The sequence below is a fragment of the Podarcis muralis genome, chromosome 18 (assembly GCF_964188315.1).
Source record: "Podarcis muralis chromosome 18, rPodMur119.hap1.1, whole genome shotgun sequence".
NCBI classification, from domain to species: Eukaryota; Metazoa; Chordata; class Lepidosauria; order Squamata; family Lacertidae; genus Podarcis; species Podarcis muralis.
This window is the reverse complement of record NC_135672.1, coordinates 11,114,638-11,135,121: the sequence shown is the minus strand read 5'-3', so window position 1 is coordinate 11,135,121 and position 20,484 is coordinate 11,114,638. Positions and strand designations below refer to the sequence as shown.

Genomic DNA, 20,484 nt, shown 5'->3' with positions numbered 1-20,484 from the left:
TCCAGTCCTTGCTCTTAAAAGGAAGCCGTTTTCTACAGAGAGAAATGGCCACTCCGCCTAAGTCAATGTCACCAACACAGGCCGGCAGAAGCTCTCTGGGGTGAACTCTTTATGAGCAAAAAGACAATCTGCACAGAAACTTCAGGCCCCCAGAAGTAACCTCTGTGCAGTACCCTTTCTGGCCTGCTGCTGTGGTGGCGCTATAGAGTTCGGGACGGCGGACGTCCTCTGATGGGCGCGGTGGTCTAAACCACTGAGCCTCTTGGGCTTGCCGATCGGAAGGTCCGTGACGGAGTGAGCTCCCGTTGCTCGGTTCCAGCTCCTGCCAACCTAGCAGTTTGAAAGCACACTGGCACAAGTAGATAAATAGGTACCACTCCAGCGGGAAGGTAGACGGCATTTCCATGCGCTCTGGTTTCCGTCATGCGCCAGAAGTGGTTTAGTCCTGCTGGCCGCATGACCTGGAAAGCTGTCTGTGGACAAACGGCTTGAAAGCGAGATGAGCGCCGCAACCCAGTAGTCGCCTTTGGCTGGACTTAGGTAAAGGTAAAGGGACCCCTGACCATTAGCTCCAGTCGTGGCCGACTCTGGGGTTGCGGCGCTCATCTCGCTTTACTGGCCAAGGAAGCCAGCGTACAGCTTCCGGGTCATGTGGCCAGCAGGACTAAGCCGCTTCTGGCGAACCAGAGCAGCGCACGGAAACACCGTTTACCTTCCCGCCGGAGCGGTACCTATTTATCTACTTGCACTTTGGCGTGCTTTCGAACTGCTAGGTTGGCAGGAGCAGGGACCGAGCAACGGGAGCTCACCCCATCGTGGGGATTCGAACTGCCGACCTTCTGATCGGCAAGTCCTAGGCTCTGTGGTTTAACCCACAGCACCAGCCGTGTTCCTTGGCTGGACTTAGTAAAAACGACCTTTACCTAGAGAGCGAGAAGGGGATTTGCAAGACCCTGCTAGTTTTACCTGCTCCCCTCTCGGGGGTCTTTGCTCCTTCCTTCCCGTGTGCCTTCAGCCAGTCCCAGCAGGTCTCCGAGTAGGAGCGAATCTGCTCCAAAACGTGCAGGACTCGCATCTCCTTCTTCGCCTGCCCTTCGTCGGGCTGCGAGAAGACGATGTTGTGCAGGGCGGCGTTGGCCCGCATGCGACAGTCCTTCCCGGCGGCTCCGGGGCTCTCGGGGGCTCCCGGTTCCCGATCCGTGTCGTGCAGGATCTGGACAAGGAGAGGCAGGCAGCCGGACTTCCGCATGGCCAGGCAGCTTTCCTGGGAGCTGGACATCGCCAGCAGGGTGCGGGACATGTCCTCCTTGTCCCGGGTGGCCAGCATGGAAAGGAGCCAGAATACCACCTCCACCTGCAAAAAGGCGGAAAGGGAGAATCAGGTGCAGTTATCAAAGGTAGCCACCAGGGGGTGCTCATGTCAAAGCTGTAAAAGGGTAAAAGAGTATTGGGGGACGATGGAGAATGAATCGAAAAAAATGTTTAAAGACTATTTAGTTCAATATGTCAAGTTAAATTAATGGGAAAAGCTTGCAAATACCAGATAGGCTTAGGATTTAGATATTGGCAATCTTCACAGAACTCTAGCCCAATGGTTGCCATCAATTTGATTTTAATTGATTTTATAATGAATGATTTTAGAATGTTGTATTATTTTATTGTTGTTAGCCGCCCTGAGCCCGGCTTTGGCTGGGGAGGGCGGGATATAAATAAATTATGATGATGATGATGTAATGTGATGAATTAATATGTTTAATGCTGAATTGGAAAGAAATATGTTAAGTGGTTAAGTTAATTTTTTAAGAATTTAGGTTTTGGAAATCCGTTAAAATGTTATACACTGAAATTCAACCAGGGGGATACGAGGAAGTCACTTAACAATGATACAAAGTTTGGTTTAAATACGGTTGAGATTTTTGTTTGTTTGTTTGTTTACATGTTTGTTTTAATTTTTTTGGAAAAAAACAATATATATATTTTTTTAAAGAAAGAAATGGGATTGTTTTAAAAATTATCAGTGCGAATATGGTTCCCAAAGTAATACAGGGGTACCTTGGTTCTCAAACGCCTTGGTTCCCAAACACCGAAAACCCAGAGGTAAGTGTTCTGGTTTTCGAACATTTCGGAAGTCAAACGGACTTCCAGAACGGATTAAGTTCGAGAACCAAGGTACCTCTGTATTTGGCACTTTTGGTTTTGCTATTTATTTTGCGTTTTTGAGGCTTTTTCAATCTCCCTGGAAAAGACCCTGCTGTTGGGAAAGATGGAGGGCACAAGGAGAAGGGGACGACAGAGGACGAGATGGTGGGACAGTGTTCTCGAAGAGACCAGCATGAGTTTGACCAAACTGCGGGAGGCAGTGGAAGACAGGAGGGCCTGGCGTGCTCTGGTCCAGGGGGTCACAAAGAGTCGGACATGACTAAACGACTCAACAACAGCAACAACAGTGTTAGAACACAGTACAGAGATAAGGAAGCAAAAAGAAACGTGTTTGGATTCCAAGTTGTTTGAGAACCAAGGCGTTTGAGAACCAAGGCACCCCTGGAAAACCAACTTACTTTGTTGCCCTGCTGATTCCCATCGTCAGGGTGAGTTGGAATCTCAAGGCTCCCATCCTCTTCCAGGCCGGAGAGTTTCCCGCAGAGCTGGGGGGGAGAGAAAAATATTTAAAATAATAGCTTTTCTTTTCTTAAACGAAATCTGCCAGGATTCACCATGCCGGCAGAGACATCCCCAGAGGGACTGGGACTCCAGGAGACCAGGGTTCAAATTCCCACTTCAGCCATGCAGCATCCTGGGTGGTTTTTGGACCAGCCTCGCCTACCTCAGAGGGTTGTCGTATTGAGCCAAAACAAAACAGAGAGAAGGCAAGCCACATACGCCACCTTGAGCTCCCCGGAAGACAGGATATAATTTTTAAAAGAATATCAATAATAATAAATGCAATCGATTGATCAATCAGTTATGTTGCAATTTTATGTTTTGGACGGCCTTGAGATCTATGGATGAAGGGCTGTATACAATTATTATTATTATTATAATTTTACATTTGTATACAGGTTAATGGGACGCGGGTGGCGCTGTGGGTTAAACCACAGAACCTAGGACGTGCCGATCAGAAGGTCGGCGGTTCGAATCCCCGCGATGACGAGGTGATCTCCCATTGCTCGGTCCCTGCTCCTGCCAACCTAGCAGTTCAAAAGCACGTCAAAGTTCAAGTAGATCAATAGGTACCGCTCCGGCGGGAAGGTAAACGGCGTTTCCATGCGCTGCTCTGGTTCGCCAGAAGCGGCTTAGTATTGCTAACATTTGTGTAAAAGCTGTATTTAAAGAAATGGATGCTTGGTGGAATATAAATGTCTAGGTTTTTTTATATTTGGTCTTTGGGACGTTCTATATAGTTGCATGGGACGCGGGTGGTGCTGTGGGTTAAACCACAGAGCCTAGGACTTGCCGATCGGAAGGTCGGCGGTTCGAATCCCCGCGATGACGGGGTGAGCTCCCGTTGCTCGGTCCCAGCTCCTGCCCACCTAGCAGTTCAAAAGCACATCAAAGTGCAAGTAGATAAATAGGTACCACTCCGGCGGGAAGGTAAACGGCGTTTCCGTGCGCTGCTCTGGTTCGCCAGAAGCGGCTTAGTCCTGCTGGCCACATGACCCCAGAGTCGGCCATGACCCCAGAGTCGGCCATGACTGGACCTAATGGTCAGGGGTCCCTTTACCTTTGCCTTTATACAGCTTAATAATAATAAATCAACCTGGAGCCATCCTAGAAGGATAAAATGTGTGCCTCATTATGGCATAGAATGCAGTACTGATAATAAATATGTCCAGCGCTTTTTTTCTAAAAAAATGTTTAGAGGTACTCTCATTTTGACTCAAGAAACTCACCGTTTTATAGTTCGGGGAGAAATAAATACAGTGAATGGACAAAAGGCCGCCATCGATGGTAGCAACACAACCGACGATTCAATGTGCTAGAGAAGAAACTAAAAATTTTGAATTTCTTTAGTTTCTGCTCCTGTTAGATTCACAAAATGTTTAGGGGTAAGCTAAGGAAAAAAGCATTGAATATATCAATAAAAAAGGGAACATTTTCCCTAGCCACCCTGACACGGAGGTCCAGCTCCGAGGGCCTTCTGGCGGTTCCCTCCATGTGAGAAGTGAGGTTGCAGGGAACCAGGCAGAGGGCCTTCTTGGTGGTGGCGCCCGCCCTGTGGAACACGCTCCTGTCAGATGTCAAGGAAATTAAGAACTATATGACTTTTAGAAGACACCTGAAGGCAGCTCTGTTTAGGGAAGTTTTCAATGTTTGAAGTTTTATTCTGTTTTTAATGTTCTGTTGGGAGCTGCCCAGAGTGGCTGGGGAAACGCAGCCAGTTGGGTGGGATAGAAATAGTAAAGGTAAAGGGACCCCTGACCATTAGGTCCAGTCGTGGCCGACTCTGGGGTTGCGGCGCTCATCTCGCTTTACTGGCCGAGGGAGCCGGCGTACAGCTTCCGGGTCATGTGGCCAGCAGGACTAAGCCGCTTCTGGCGAACCAGAGCAGCACACAGAAACACCGTTTACCTTCCCGCCGGAGCGGTACCTATTGATCTACTTGCGCTTTGATGTGCTTTCGAACTGCTAGGTTGGCAGGAGCAGGGACCGAGCAACGGGAGCTCACCCCGTTGCGGGGATTCGAACCGCCGACCTTCTGATCAGAAAGTCCTAGGCTCTGTGGTTTAACCCACAGCACCACCTGCATCCCGGGAGAGAAATAAATTATTATTATTAGGGGATGACCTCTCCACAATCCACAATTCCCCCTTTTTAAGCTGAGAACAATGAAGACTAGAATCTTGCTTGCGTTTGGAGAGAAGGGCCACAGCCCCTCCATCTCCTTAATCCTGGATTTATTTCATTTTACTCAGATTTGCCAAAAGGAAAGCACACACCAATAAATAAATTTTGGGGTGGGGTTAGGATGCACAAAGCCACACAGACCTGGCTTGCGTCCCGGCAAATTTTGGTGGCACCAGGTTGGCGCGAGAAGGCAGCTATCGCCAGCCAAACCTTTCCCCTCATTTACACACAGTTGGCAGCTGTGCCAAATCTGGTTGCGGCCATCAGGCCAGCTTGCCTGCTTTGCTGACCTACTTCTCGTCGCCACGGCAACTGCCTCCCTTTTCCACAGGGACGCCTGAACAAAAAAAACAGGCTTTCTTTTCTTCCTCATTGGGGAAAGAGAACGGGGAAAGGAGAAGAACAAGCGGTTTGGTCCCTGGAACGATGCAGAAATCCATCCTTATTCTGTCCGAGGTGCAGGACCAAATCACGGCCCTGGCGTTTGCCCTTCGAGGGATGCTCACAAGGACAGGAAAAAGAAGGTTGCAAAAACGAAAAAACCTCTCCTTTTAAACACCCCTCCAGTGCCAGATTTACTATAAGCTAAACAAGCTAGAGAGCTGGACCATCAAGAAGGCTGATCGCCGGAGAATGGATGCTTTTGAATTCTGGTGCTGGAGAAGACTCTTGAGAGTCCCATGGACTGCAAGAAGATCAAACCTCTCCATTCTGAAGGAAACCAGCCCTGAGTGCTCACTGGAAGGACAGATCCTGAAGCTGAGGCTCCAAGACTTTGGCCACCTCATGAGAAGAGAAGACTCCCTGGAAAAGACCCTGATGTTGGGAAAGATGGAGGGCACAAGGAGAAGGGGAGGAGAGAGGACGAGATGGTGGGACAGTGTTCTCGAAGAGACCAGCATGAGTTTGACCAAACTGCGGGAGGCAGTGGAAGACAGGAGGGCCTGGCGTGCTCTGGTCCAGGGGTCACAAAGAGGCGGACACCACTAAATGACAACAACAAAACAAGCTATAGCTTAGGACCCCCAAAAAATTTAAAGGGGAAAAAAACCCTGGTTGTACATTTCTGCTAGTGGGACAGCTGTCCCCCATTTTTTTGGCAGCTGGTTCTGTCTCCCTAAGTTCACAAATTGACGTTTGTCCCTGTCAGAATTCATTTGGTTCGCTTTGGCCCAGTTCTCCAATAAAGATAAAAACAGAAATAAAATAAAACCTACATCCAGCAACGGCGTTTTGTGTTGTGTAGGCTCCTTTAATGCTTGCCTGCTCCCTAAAATATCACCGGTTTGCTCCTTTCTATATATAGGCTTTTATTTTATTTGTTTTTTATCTTCTATTTTGGAAATGTACATCCCCCTTCAGTTTTTTGGCAGGCCCCCAAAAGAGTGGGGCCCTAAGCTATAGCTTATTTAGCTTATACGTACAGTGGTACCTTGGGTTAAGTACCGTGTTTTTTGCCCTATAAGACTCACTTTTTCCCTCCTAAAAAGTAAGGGGAAACGTGTGTGCGTCTTATGGAGCGAATGCAGGCTGCACAGCTATCCCAGAAGCCAGAACAGCAAGAGGGATTGCTGCTTTCACTGCGCAGCGATCCCTCTTGCTGTTCTGGCTTTTGATATTCAGAATATTTTTTTCCTTGTTTTCCTCCCCCAAAAACTCCTCCTCTTTCCTCCTCCTCTTGTGGTCTGGTGCATCTTAAAGAGTGAAAAATACGGTAAATAGGGCACTGTCTAATCTAGTCGCTACAGGAAAAGGCTCATTTTTTTTATCTGTCTGTCCTGCAGATACGAGGATTCGAATTCGCTGGCAGCAGAAGGTCTGCTGCCATTCTCTGCGGGACAAGCTGAGGCTGTCACAGCGTTCGTTCCGGCGAGTGGACATCTCCGCCTGGCTGCCGTGACGGCTTAGCATCACTGGCTCCAAATCTCTGCCTGGGGAGTCGGGACGACAAGGAACAGGAAGAGGAAAGGGATTGCAATGAGATCCACACCACATCCTTCTGCGACGGACCAGTTTGGGGGCGGGTCTGATCCTGATCATGAACTGGGAAGGTGCAGGGGTCATGGGTGTAGCCAGGAATTTGGGGGGGGGGTGCGCAGGACACCCATCTTCCACCCTCCACTGTCAATACGATGTTGTTGTTGTTGTTGTTTAGTCGTTTAGTCGTGTCCGCCTCTTTGTGACCCCCTGGACCAGAGCACGCCAGGCCCTCCTGTCTTCCACTGCCTCCCGCAGTTTGGTCAGACTCATGCTGGTAGCTTCGAGAACACTGTCCCACCATCTCGTCCTCCGTCGTCCCCTTCTCCTTGTGCCCTCCATCTTTCCCAACATCAGGGTCTTTTCCAGGGAGTCTTCTCTTCTCATGAGGTGGCCAAAGTCTTGGAGCCTCAGCTTCAGGATCTGTCCTTCCAGTGAGCAATCAGGGCTGATTTCCTTAAGAATGGAGAGATTTGTTTTTCTCTCAAGAGTCTCCTCCAGCACCAGAATTCAAAAGCATCCATTCTTCGGAGATCAGCCTTCTTGATGGTCCAGCTCTCACTTCCATACATCACTACTGGGAAAACCAGAGCTTTAACTAGACGGACCTTTGTTGGCAAGGTGATGTCTCTGCTTTTAAAGATGCTGTCTAGGTTTGTCATTGCTTTTCTCCCAAGAAGCAGGCGTCTTTTAATTCCGTGGCTATGTGGTCTCGGCGGCCGCTCCCAATCACCAGTCTGGCAGCCACATTCTGGATTAGTTGTAGTTTCCGAGTCATGACTCGGACGAAGGAATTGAGGGGATCTTTGTCCAATTTGCGGGTGGCACCAATTTGCGGGTGGCACTAATGTCGCAGAAGACAGAATCAGGACTCGAGACATCCTTAACGGGTTGGAAAACTGGGCCAGAACGAACCAACCGAATATCGACAGGGACAAATATCAGGTTATAAGCTTAGGTAGAAAGAACCAGCTGCATGAAAAATGGAGGACACCTACTAGCAGAACATGTGAAAAGGATATTGGGGTCAACACTGATCTACGCACCCCCCCTCGCTCCAGGCCCCCTCACCTGAGGCTCCGATTGCTGGACTTTTTCATGAGCTTCGATCACCTCTTTGTCGATCTGCTCCAGCCGAGACGCCCGGATCTGCACGGTGTTTTTAAAAAATAAAAAAGAGAGCAAAACGTCGTATTATTTACTGGCAAGTTCGCTTCAAACCACATCTGCCCCACTCGGCCGTTACGATCCCAGGGTGGGGGGCGATATTAAAACACAACGTTAAAAACTGTTCAGAACAACTTCCGTTCACGATAATAAAAGAAAATAAGATAATAACATCACAATAATTTTATATATTCTTATTATATGATTTAATATTAAGATTATAATGATATTAATAATATGTAAGGGCTCTTGTCCACTGGGCCCATCACCTCCTGGCAAATAGAAGGGGAAGAAATGGAGGCAGTGAGAGATTTTACTTTCTTGGGCTCCATGATCACTGCAGATGGTGACAGCAGCCACGAAATTAAAAGACGCCCGCTTCTTGGGAGGAAAGCGATGACAGCATCTTAAAAAGCAGAGACATCACCTTGCCAACAAAGGTCCGTATAGTTAAAGCTCTGGTTTTCCCAGTAGTGATGTACGGAAGTGAGAGCTGGACCATAAAGATGGCTGATTGCCGAAGAATTTATGCTTTTGAATTCTGGTGCTGGAGGAGACTCTTGAGAGTCGCATGGACTGCGAGAAGATCCAACCTCTCCATTCGGAAGGAAATCAGCCCTAAAATGCATTTTATATAATTGACTTTTTATTTCTATTCTTTACTATTGTATTGTTGTTTTGTTGCTATGGCCAACGGCTGATGCAAATAAAGATTCATTCATTCATTCAATTAATCCAACTCTATAATTCTAGGATTTTTATGATCCTCACCTGGGCTCTTTGCACCATTTCGTCGGTTGTCCCAAAGCGCTCCTCCATGAGGGTGCGGATGTGTTGGGCTTCGAATTCGAGCTGCTGGCGGATCAGGTCCATCTGCATCGAAAACTGGGCGGCGGCGGGGGAAGAGGTCAGGTTAAGAACTCAAACTCCATCTATTCACTGTCCCTCTCCCTGAGCAAGTCCATAATTTTTAGAGAGGTGGAGTCCCGGATATTTGCATTTGCTTGCAAAACACCCACAATCGAAGAATATTCCGATTTTCCACCCCTATCAGGTTTCGCCGACGCTGCTCATTTGGAGCTGCCGCCAACGGAGCTTTACTCAGAGTAGACCCCACGGAAATGGCTAGGCCTCAGTGAATCGCGCCCGTCGATTTTGATGGATCTGTTCTGAGTAGGATTTGCTTTCCATTTCTTTGCCTTTTTTTTTTTTTAAATGGCTGAGACGGTTAAAAAAAACACCTCTGAATTTGGCCGAGAGAATCTTCTAGATCATTGCCAAAAAAAGATTCCTGGACACCATCGGTTCTTAAGGGTGCTGGGAATTGTAGCTCAGTGAGTGGGAGAACTACAGTTCCCAGATTCGTTTTAAAAAGCAACAACCTTAAAACATTGCTTTAACCAGTGTTAAAGCAATAAAGCGTTAGGCAATGGACTTTTGTCTTAACAAAATCAAAGACTCGGGGTTTTGTGGGATTGTTTCAAGCCCTCTCAAAATAAACAGATTGATTGATTGATTGATTGATTGAATTCACCCAGGCCTAAAACAGCCCGGGAAATATTAAGAAATGTCACCATATTTTTCCGTGTATAAGATGCTCCCAAGTAGAAGACGACCCCTATTTTTTGAGCCCAAAATTAAGAAATAATGAATTGCAATGTTCCATGTATAAGACGACCCCCAATTTTAAACTTATGGGGGGAAATATAGTCTTATACATGGAAAAATACAGAAATTAGACACAAACTGGCATATTTAGGACACAAAGAGAATTACAAGCCCATTTAGGCCAAAGCTTTGTATTTGTGCAATGTTTTTCGTTTCCACCTCCTCTTTCCGCAGAACCTCTCTCCCCGCAACACACCAGGGACTAGGAACTTGAGAAGAGCTTTGCACTAACCTTGGTCCCGCAAACCCCTGGTATGCCAAGAGGGGGGGCGCGTGGGTTTCCGAAACTCACCGTCTCCACGTGAGGGAGCTCATCCAGCCTTTTGGAGAGGCTTTGGAGTTGAGTATAGTACCACAATTTCTCCTTCTCCTCTTTTTCAATCTCACTCAGGAGAAAACATCTGGGAGAGAGGAAAGGGGGGGTGAGTAAAGCACAGTGGGAGGGCATCGGTCAGAAAAAGCTCCTCACCCCCCAAAAAAGAACCCTAGGAACTGTGGTTTGTTAAGGGCGCTTGGAATTGTAGCGCCGGGTGCGAAAAACTACAGTTCCCAACATTCTTTTTTCGGGGGGGAGCTTTAAATGTACGGTGTGGACGTCTGTACCCTGCAGTTAGCTAAATCGAAAGCTGGCATAGATCATAAGGGCACACTTTCAGTTAGGTACGGGAATCTACGTTGGGTCCATTCAGTCTTTCCCTGATCCTGATCCATTTTTTGAGGCAGGAGAATTTGGGGGTCAAAGCCGGGGGCTTCTGCATGCAGAGGAGGTGCTATGCCACCCAGCTGTTCTCCCTCCCTTACAATTAAAGCAAGGTGCTAGCCCTCATTGCTATATACAGTGGGACCTTGGTTCTCAAACGCCTTGGTTCTCAAACACCAAAAACCTGGAATTAAGTGTTCCGGTTTTCGAACGTTTTTCGGAAGCCGAACCTCCGCTGCGGCTGTCGGCTATTGTTTCCGGGGCGCCTGCGCCAATCAGAAGCTGCGCCTCGGTTTCCGAACATTTCGGAAGTCAAACTGACTTCCGGAACGGATTAAGTTTGGCGCTTTTGCTATTTATTTTGCGTTTTTGAGGCTTTTTCGGTTCATTTGTTTTCGTGACTGTGTGGAACTCAGTTCAGCTACAGATTGACGGATTGTGTGACTGCGGAAATGGATAAAAGCCCCCCATCCAAACCATGACTATCATCAGTGCAGGTAAGTAAAAAAAGCTATATTAATTTTCATCATCTACAATACTGTCTTATTTATTTTATGGTGCAGTACATTGATTCTTGCTTTCATTTTATGGATCTCGTTAGATAGTAAAATTCATGCTAAACTACTGTCTTAGGGGTTGTTTTTAAAAGTCCGGAACGGATTAATCCGTTTTGCCTTACTTTCTACGGGAAAGCGCGCCTCGGTTTTGGAACGCTTTGGTTTAGGAATGGATTCAGTTTGAGAACCAAGGTCCCACTGCATTTATTTATTTCTTGAATTTATATACTGCCCTATACCTCTCTCTCTCTCTCTCTCTCTCTCTCTCTCTCTCTCTCTCTGTGTGTGTGTGTGTGTGTGTCTCAGGGTGGTTCACAGAATAAAAAATCAAGATAAAGGTAAAGTTAAAGGTAAAGCCAGTGTGGTGTAGTGGTTAAGTGTGGTAGACTCGTAATCTGGTGAACCGGGTTCGCGTCTCCACTCCTCCACTTGCAGCTGCTGGGTGACCTTGGACTAGTCACACTTCTCTGAAGTCTCTCAGCCCCACTCACCTCACAGAGTGTTTGTTGTGGGGGAGGAAGGGAAAGGAGAATGCTAGCCGCTTTGAGACTCCTTCGGGTAGTGATAAAGCGGGATATCAAATCCAAACTCTTCTTCTTCTTCTCAGGGACCCCTGACCATTAGGTCCAGTCGTGGCCGACTCTGGGGTTGCGGCGCTCATCTCGCTTTACTGGCCAAGGGAGCCGGCGTACAGCTTCCGGGTCATGTGGCCAGCAGGACTAAGCCGCTTCTGGCGAACCAGAGCAGCGCACGGAAACGCCGCTTACCTTCCTGCTGGAGCGGTACCTATTTATCTACTTGCACTTTGACGTGCTTTCGAACTGCTAGGTTGGCAGGAGCAGGGACCGAGCAACGGGAGCTCACCCCGTCATTGCGGGGATTCGAACCGCCGACCTTCTGATCGGCAAGTCCTAGGCTCTGTGGGTTAACCCACAGCGCCACCCGCGTCCCTAAAACCACAAAATACATAATAAAAATATATAAACAACCCCCCCGCTCAATGGCAAGGCTATGATCTCAAAAGGGGAGGCTGGTTCAGACCGCATTTGTGGATGGGAAAAAAGGAGAAATTAACTGAGACCGGGGCGCTTTGGCTTGCCGACTCCAATGGTGACCTCATCGCCCCCCCTCACCTCTCTCTGTCGAGCTCCTCCAGGAGTCGGATCGTGGCCCGGCTGAGGTCCAACATGCTGTCCTTTCTCTGTAGGGAGCCCGGGTGAGCAGGGCTGCCTTCGGGGCTGTGAACCTGGCTTATGGGTTCGGGGAGAAGAGCCGGCGGATGGAATTTGAGGTTGTACAAACTGCTGATGTCCATCTGCAGGGCTGGAGCAAAAGGTAAAGTTGAAGGACCCCTGGACGGTTAAGTCCGGTCAAAGGCGACTATGGAGTTGCGGCGCTCATCTCACTTTTGGGCCGAGGGAGCCGGCGTTTCTCCGCAGACAGCTTTCCAGGTCATGTGGCCAGCAGGACTGAACCGCTTCTGGCGCATGATGGAAACCAGAGCGCACAGAAATGCCGTTTACCTTCCCACCGGAGTGGTACCTATTTATCTACTTGCACTGGTGTGCTTTCGAACTGCTAGGTTGGCAGGAGCTGGGACCGAGCAACGGGAGCTCACTCCGTCGCAGGGATTCGAACCGCCGACCTTCCGATCGGCAAGTCCAAGAGGTTCAGTGCAGAAGAGGAGGGTGACGGTCACTATTTATCCTTTTATATTGAATGCAAAGCCTGACCTTTCTCCTTCCAAAGGCCAACACACAAGCCAACACACACTTTCCAAAGCTGCCTCTGCAGCCTTGAGGACTAGAAACCAGATTTAAAGGTAAAGGGACCCCTGACCATTAGGTCCAGTCGTGGCCGACTCTGGGGTTGCGGCGCTCATCTCGCTTTACTGGCCGAGGGAGCCGGCGTACAGCTTCCGGGTCATGTGGCCAGCATGACTAAGCCGCTTCTGGCGAACGAGAGCAGCGCACAGAAACACCGTTTGTCTTCCACCAGAGTGGTACCTATTTATCTACTTGCGCTGGCGTGCTTTCGAACTGCTAGGTTGGCAGGAGCAGGGAGTGAGCAATGGGAGCTCACCCCGTCATTGCGGGGATTCGAACCGCCGACCTTCTGATCGGCAAGTCCTAGGCTCTGTGGTTTAACCCACAGCGCCACCCACGTCCCAAGGCATAAATAAATTATTATTATAATTATTATTAAATGGAGAGGCGAGCTGTGGAGGGAACCCACCGCCTGGGCTAATCATGGGCTTGGGAATGACACCCACCCCAAAATGAACAAAGATCTCCTCTCGGATTGTGACTTCCACCCACCTTTCAGTTGGTCCAGGACTTCCATCTGACCCGACGAAACCATCATCTTGGCCTCCTGTTCCAGTTTTCCCTGAAGGTGCTTCAAGACTTCCTGGAACGGACAAAAAAAAAAAAAAAAAATAGACAGGGGAGACAGAAAATGGATTGAATAACTCATTGCCAAGAGGTGGAGCGAACGTTCTTTCACATGTGGTGGACTTGGTAAAAGAGTATTGGGAAATAATTCACAATGAATTGAAAAAAAACGTTTTCCAAAAGAAATCAGAGTCCTTTTGGTTGGGGATGATTCAGGCGGAAATTCCCAGGTGTCCATCTTTCTCAGCGAGATCTGCTCCTTTCCTTACAATAAATCAATATTCTAGTCCTCATTGACCTGAATTAAATAGAAACGTAGCTGTCAACTTACAGATTTGAAAATAAGGGACCAGCAGCCTTGAAAATAAGGGACCTGCAGCCTCCCCTGTTCCAGGCACTCCAGTCTTCCTGTCCTCCTGCAGTCTGGTCAAACACATGCTGGTAGCGTCGAGAACACTGTCCAACCAACTTTGTAACCAGAGGTTCAACGGAATAGAATCTGAATCACATGCACCACAAGGCCTATGCAGCCTCAACTTAAGATGGCTCCCCGGCCTGGCTTTGCACTGCAAAGTTTGCAGCAGCACGTGCAGCAAAATGGCGTCCAGCATTCAAAAACCCCCTCAGCTTGCATTAACTAGCCACACACAAGGCATGCAAGCTCCACCCCCCAGTTGTTCTTAGACTTCTTATTGGGTGAGCAACGCAGCCAAGCAACACAGTTGGAGCCTCCCTCCTCCCTGGCCAGCAGGGAGGAATGGAGAGGAGCTGCTTCCTTTGAAACCCGGGAAATTTAAGGGACATCATCAATAAGGGACAGCAGCGGGACACGGAGCTGGGATAAGGGAGTTTCCCACCAAATAAGGGACGGTTGACAGCTAGGAATAGGATCTGAATTGAACAGGAATCTGTCCATCTATCTAAGGATTGGACCTGGATTGGACCTTCTGCATGCCAGGCAGATGTCCTACCCGCGAGTTCCGCTCCTCTTCTTAAAATGAAGCAAGATTCTAGCCCTCATTGACCTGAGTTAAATAGGCACAGGATCTGAATTGAACAGGAATCTGTCCATCTATCTCAGGATTGGACCTGGATTGGACCTTCTGCATGCCAGGCAAATGTCCTACCTGCGAGTTCCGCTCCTCTCCTTAAAATGAAGCAAGATTCTAGCCCTCATTGATCTGAGGCTGAGGGCTATTGCTAATGTTAACTTGCGGGCGAACATATCAGACGACACAGCGATTCTTCCAAAGCAGCTCTTTATTTGTGAGCTGGAACAGAACTGAACTGAAGGACTCAGTCAGCCTGCTTATATAGAGCTCCACTAGAATGCAACAGTAACCATTTTCTGCAACGAGCCAATCACTGAGCGTCACTTTCGATCCTTCATTTGCATAACTATCTACAGTATCCCCCTGCTGGCCCAGGGTGAGAACTTCAGTACATAACAGCTAATACACTGAACAGGAGCCTCACTTTCTCACCTTCATATCCGAAGTCTCATTTTCCAGCTTGGACAGGTGGTTGGAGTTGTCTTCTAGCTCCCTCCGAAGGTGGGTGTTCTCTGTCTTCAAGGCCTCCACCTGCCGGACCAGTTGGTCGTAGGAAGCGATGGACGTAGACATCTTCAGCTCCTCCGTCAACTGCAGAGGGGCAGAAAGGGACAGGTGAGGGGGCTTTGCTATCGTGCGCCGGGAATAATAATAATAATAATTTATTATTTATACCCCGCCCATCTGGCTGAGTTTCCCCAGCCACTCTGGGCGGCTCCCAATCGAGTGTTAAAAACAATACAGCATCGAATATTAAAAAATTTCTCTAAACAAGGCTGCCTTCAGATGTCTTTTAAAGATAGGATAGCTGCTTATTTCCTTCACATCTGAAGGGAGGGCGTTCCACAGGGCGGGTGCCACCACCGAGAAGGCCCTCTGCCTGGTTCCCTGTAACCTCGCTTCTCACAGGGAGGGAACGGCCAGAAGGCCCTCGGAGCTGGACCCCGGTGTCCGGGGTGGAGACGCTCCTTCAGGTATACTGGGCCGTTTAGGGCTTGAAAGGTCAGCACCAACACTTTGAATTGTGCTCGGAAACGTCCTGGAGGCCAATGTAGGTCTTTCAGGACCAGTGTTATATGGTCTCAGTGGCTGCTCCCAGTCACCAGTCTGGCTGCCGCATTCTGGATTAATTCCGGGTCACCTTCAAAGGTAGCCCCACGCAGAGCGCATGGCAGTAGTCCAAGCGGGAGATAACCAGAGCATGCACCACTCTGGCCAGACAGTCTGTGGGCAGGGAGGGTCTCATCCTGCGTACCAGATGGAGCTGCCCTGGACACAGAACTGACCTGCGCCTCCATGGACAGCTGTGAGTCCAAAATGACTCCCAGGCTGCACACCTGGTCCTTCAGGGGCACAGTTGCCCCTGAAAACACAAGCACGGACATTCCCTGTGTCCAGGATGTTTGCAGGTCATACACAGAAACCTGGCAAGCATCTCCACAATTCCCTACGGCCCTAACTCTGATAACAAGCGTTGGGAAGGCGAGCCGCAAAACCACAAACTTTTGGAAGAGACCCCCCCCCCCAAGGGCTAAGCATTGTTGCCCATCATGCACAAACCCTCTTGGAATAATAATAATAATAATAATAATAATAATAATAATAATAATAATAATTGGTTATTTATACCCCGCCCATCTGGCTGGGTTTCCCCAGCCGCTCTGGGCGGCTCCCAACAGAATATTAAAAACGCGATAAAACATCAAACGATGAAAGCTTCCCTAAACGGGGCTGACTTCAGATGTCTTCTAAAAGTCAGATAGTTGCTTATTTCCTTGGCATCTGATGGGAGGGTGCCACCACCAAGAAGGCCTGAGACCCACGGGCTGGCCTCCCCTGGTTTAGTCGGCCATTGGAAGCCGTTTCCCGGGATTGTGGCTGCTTCCGGGAGCCCCCCCACCAGAGGTACGTGCCCCCCCACCAGACATACTGCCCCTCCCCTTTCACCCCAGGCAGGGCTGGGAAGACCCCCTACCCAAATCTGTCAGTCAAACGGTCGGCCACACTGATTAACAGCACAAGATTCCTATTTGCTTCTCGCTCAGAACCATGAGGACTAGCGTCTTGGGTTCTATTTGTGGGGAGGAGACCCCGCCTCATTTGAAGAGCACCTGACCTGCCTTCAGGAGGGCCCAGGGGTGACCCCCTCCCCACCGTATCATCTCCAGAAAGGGGGCTCGGGGAGAGCCTGAAAGCCTGGGAAACTACCGTGTTTTTTGCTCTATAAGACTCCCTTTTCCCCTCCTAAAAAGTAAGGGGAAATGTGTGTGCGTCTTACGGAGCGAATGCAGGCTGCGCAGCTATCCCAGAAGCCAGAACAGCAAGAGGGTTTGCTGCTTTCGCTGCCCAGCGATCCCTCTTGCTGTTCTGGCTTCTGAGATTCGGAATATTTTTTTTCTTGTTTTCCTCTTCCAAAAACTAGGTGCGTCTTGTGGTCTGGTGCGTCTTATAGAGCGGAAAATACAGTGCTGCCAGTCAGAGCAACCAGATGGGATCGTGGGTCTGGCTCAAAGTGGGGCAGCGCCCCGGTTTCCCTATTGGGCGCCCCTGTCTTTATAGGCAGGGGAAGCCCCTAACTCCCCGAGGGTCTGAGACCCATTCGCTCCCGTCACCTAGAAATATAACCCAGGAACTGTTTGTTGCAAGCTGGTCAGCCGTAGGCTCACCCAGGCAGAAGAATCTCGGACCCTGAGATATAAGGCCCAAGCACAAGACTTAGGGGTGGCCCCCTAGCGATGTCGCCTGGGCCGTGCCCCACGCCAAACACACAGAGAGACACAGAACCCACTCCTCCCCTCGTGCCCAGCTCAGTTCTTTCTCTTACTTGCCACTCCCTCCCCTGGCTAATCCCTGGAGACGGAGGTTAATTGGGACAGGGAAGGCAGAGAGAGTCTATGCAATAATTTGCTCCCAGTCCCTGCCGGGCCGAATCGTGCACAATCTTCTTGTTGTTTAGTCATGTCCGCCTCTTCGTGACCCCCTGGACCAGAGCACACCAGGCCCTCCTGTCTTCCACTGCCTCCCGCAGTTTGGTCAAGCTCATGCTGGTCTCTTCGATAACACTGTCCCACCATCTCGTCCTCTGCCATCCCCTTCTCCTTGTGCCCTCCATCTTTCCCAACATCAGGGTCTTTTCCAGGGAGTCTTCTCTTCTCATGAGGTGGCCAAAGTCTTGGAACCTCAGCTTCACGATCTGTCCTTCCAGTGAGCACTCAGGGCTGATTTCCTTCCGAATGGAGAGGTTTGATCTTCTTGCAGTCCATGGGGCTCTCAAGAGTCTCCTCCAGCACCAGAATTCAAAAGCATCCATTCTTCTGCGATCAGCCTTCTTGATGGTCCAGCTCTCACTTCCATACATCACTACTGGGAATACCAGAGCTTTAACTATACGGACCTTTGTTGGCAAGGTGATGTCTCTGCTTTTTAAGATGCCGTCTTATAAATACAGTGGTACCTCAGGTTACATACACTTCAGGTTACATAGGCTTCAGGTTACAGACCCCGCTAACCCAGAAATAATGCTTCAGGTTAAGAACTTTGCTTCAGGAGAAGAACAGAAATTGTGCTCCGGCGACGTGGCAGCAGGAGGACCCATTAGCTAAAGTGGTGCTTCAGGTTAAGCACAGTTTCAGGTTAAGAACGGACCTCCGGAACGAATTAAGTACTTAACCCGAGGTACCACTGTATATTTAAAAATTAAACGCACGTTCTCTCAACCTGGAGATTTAAGCCTGCTCCCAGCCATCACCTGGAGACCAGGTTAGCGCAGGTAGGTTCGCAAACCCCTCACCTGCTCTCTTCTCCCTTTTTCTAAATCGGCGTCCCCACAGATCATTGGCCACAGTCGTTTTTTACAAAGAACGGAGCCCCCTTTTGTCTCTTTTTAGCCCACCCCCCCATCACCCAACTCGGTCTTCCTTTCATCCCTTTGTCTCCCTGCCTCTCTCAGAGCGGACTCCGTTCCGCTGCCTTCTCTTTCTTTCTCTCCCCATTTCTGGGGGCTCCTCGCTGCCTTTGTGGCCTCCCCACCGCCCCCCTTTTTTCTCCATCTTCCCCACAACTCTCTCTTCCCCACAAGCACACCTGGGGTCTCTTGGAACACCCCTATTCCCCCCCAAAAAAAAATCTCCCCGAGGTTATTCTTACGGAAAAGGAGAATCACGGAGAACATCAAACAGAGACAATGAAGACCCCTTACTCACAAACGCCAGCCGGGTCCCCGTGGGACCCCAACCTCTGACCTCAGGCTGTCAATTCCTGCGAATTCCTCCACTCCTCCGTTCCACAGCCCCCTTGGGGGTCTTCTTATGGGTCCCTGTGGGCTTGGGGTCCCGGCAAGCACGCAACGTCCCCATTTTTTCTTAAGGAAATAAATTGTTTTAGGCGGAGGGCATTATCCGTGGTATAAATGCGAGGGGAGATGCAGGAGAGCTGTTTGTCTCCGTCGTGGGGTCCTCGCCTGCCAATGACAAGTCACGTGGTGGGTGTATTGAACCAAATAGCTGCGAGAAGAACACCCCACCCCCCCCAGTTTCTCCAATTGCCACCCCGCAATCTCAGCACAAACCGTACAAGGCAGGGCCGATTTGCCCAGCTGAGCTCCTTCCATCGCTTTCAGAGCGTGTCAATAACACAGGCTTTCGGGCTCCTATATTGATAACGTTCTATTATAATTACAATGATGTAACTCGTATACAGAGTTAGATCACGCAGCATCCGTCCAGGCCTTCAGATCTGGAGTTTGCTTCCTAGCCTTACTGGGAAACAGTGGTGTAGCAGGGAGCTGGGGACCCGGGGCGCAAATTTGGAGGGGAGCAACCAGGCAGTCCAGGCTATACCGTTGTCTATTTTCAGGGGAAAGTCCTGGATTTACAGAAGCTGTTTCTGATTTGATCCCGCAACGTCCTGCTTTTCCTTAAAGGTAAAGGGACCCCTGACCATTAGGTCCAGTCGTGGCCGACTCTGGGGTTGCGGCACTCATCTTGCTTTACTGGCCGAGGGAGCCGGCGTACAGCTTCCGGGTCATGTGGCCAGCAGGACTAAGCCGCTTCTGGCGAACCAGAGCAGCGCACGGAAACGCCGTTTTCCTTCCCGCTGGAGCGGTACCTATTGATCTACTTGCACTTTGAGGTGCTTTCGAACTGCTAGGTTGGCAGGAGCAGGGACCGAGCAACGGGAGCTCACCCCGTCATTGCGGGGATTCGAACCGCCGACCTTCTGATCGGCAAGCCCTAGGCTCTGTGGTTTAACCCACAGCGCCACCCACGTCCCTTAGGACGTCCCTCTTTTCACTGGGGAAATGTTGGAGGGGATGGAATTACGCAACCAAGGAGACAAGTAACTATACAACCTTTAGGAGACATACAGTTAATCTGGATATGCAGGAGGTATTAAAAGTGAATTTAAGGAACCATGGAAAAGGGGGAAGAAAGTCAAGCTTTGAAACGTCGGAATGATCGCAAAATCAGTGAAATGTATTAATCTGGAAAAGCCTTGTTAAAAATAAATAAATAAAAAACCGGGGCAGCGTCTGTAAATCTGAGACTGTCCCTGGAAAATAGGGACCAAATTGTTCGCCTTCCTCAGAGCAGGCCTGTCGGGAATGAATGCCTGAGGCTCCTTCGTTTCAATGGGTCTCCTTTGAGAAGGACTCAGCTAGGAGATGGCACTCGCTGTCAACAGAGTCCAGATTGTGGGCCCTTCCCCCCAGGGCAGCGACAACGATTTATCGGTGCAAGGATTTCCGAGGGAGAAGGGAGTTGAAGCGAAGGCTGTGGCAGCTGCTCTCTGCAAACCAGCGGCCGGGCTGGGGGTCTGCGGCTGCCCACCTCGCGTCTCTATGCCCACAGATCCATGTGCCTCTGCCCAGGGCCCAGCAAGCACATGGCAGAGCTGTCACACGCGTGTGTGGGCATCGGACGCTGATTCTCCCGAGCTGAGCAGCGGCAGCTACACAGACGCACGCACGTGCTCCTAGAGCGAATTCGCAGGACCACCTCATGCCTGGTCCATCGAGGTCCATGCTGTCTGCACTGGCTGGCAGCAGCTCGCCAGAGTTTTGTGCGGGGGGGGGGGGGCAGCGTCCCCAACCCTACTTGGAGATGCCAGGGTTTGAACCTGCCACC

At 49.8% G+C, this 20,484-nt stretch overlaps 1 protein-coding gene across 3 annotated transcripts in view; it reads right to left on the bottom strand.

Moving 5' to 3' along the window:
* The window catches only part of APC2 (APC regulator of Wnt signaling pathway 2), a 46,985-nt gene that overhangs the window by 13,806 nt on the left and 12,695 nt on the right, over positions 1-20,484 (bottom strand). The window contains exons 1-9 of one of the 3 annotated variants that reach the window (XM_028713537.2): positions 18,558-18,832; positions 14,792-14,950; positions 13,233-13,323; positions 12,048-12,237; positions 9,950-10,058; positions 8,761-8,874; positions 7,894-7,971; positions 2,559-2,645; positions 967-1,354 (exon numbers count right to left, since the gene is read on the bottom strand). In XM_028713537.2, the coding sequence (XP_028569370.2) occupies positions 967-1,354; positions 2,559-2,645; positions 7,894-7,971; positions 8,761-8,874; positions 9,950-10,058; positions 12,048-12,237; positions 13,233-13,323; positions 14,792-14,932 (1,198 nt within the window). In that variant the 5' untranslated portion in view covers positions 14,933-14,950; positions 18,558-18,832. Of the gene's footprint in view, positions 1-966; positions 1,355-2,558; positions 2,646-7,893; positions 7,972-8,760; positions 8,875-9,949; positions 10,059-12,047; positions 12,238-13,232; positions 13,324-14,791; positions 14,951-18,557; positions 18,833-20,484 lie in introns of those variants that run through there. The other 2 variants (XM_028713536.2, XM_028713535.2) reach the window with 2 other exon arrangements.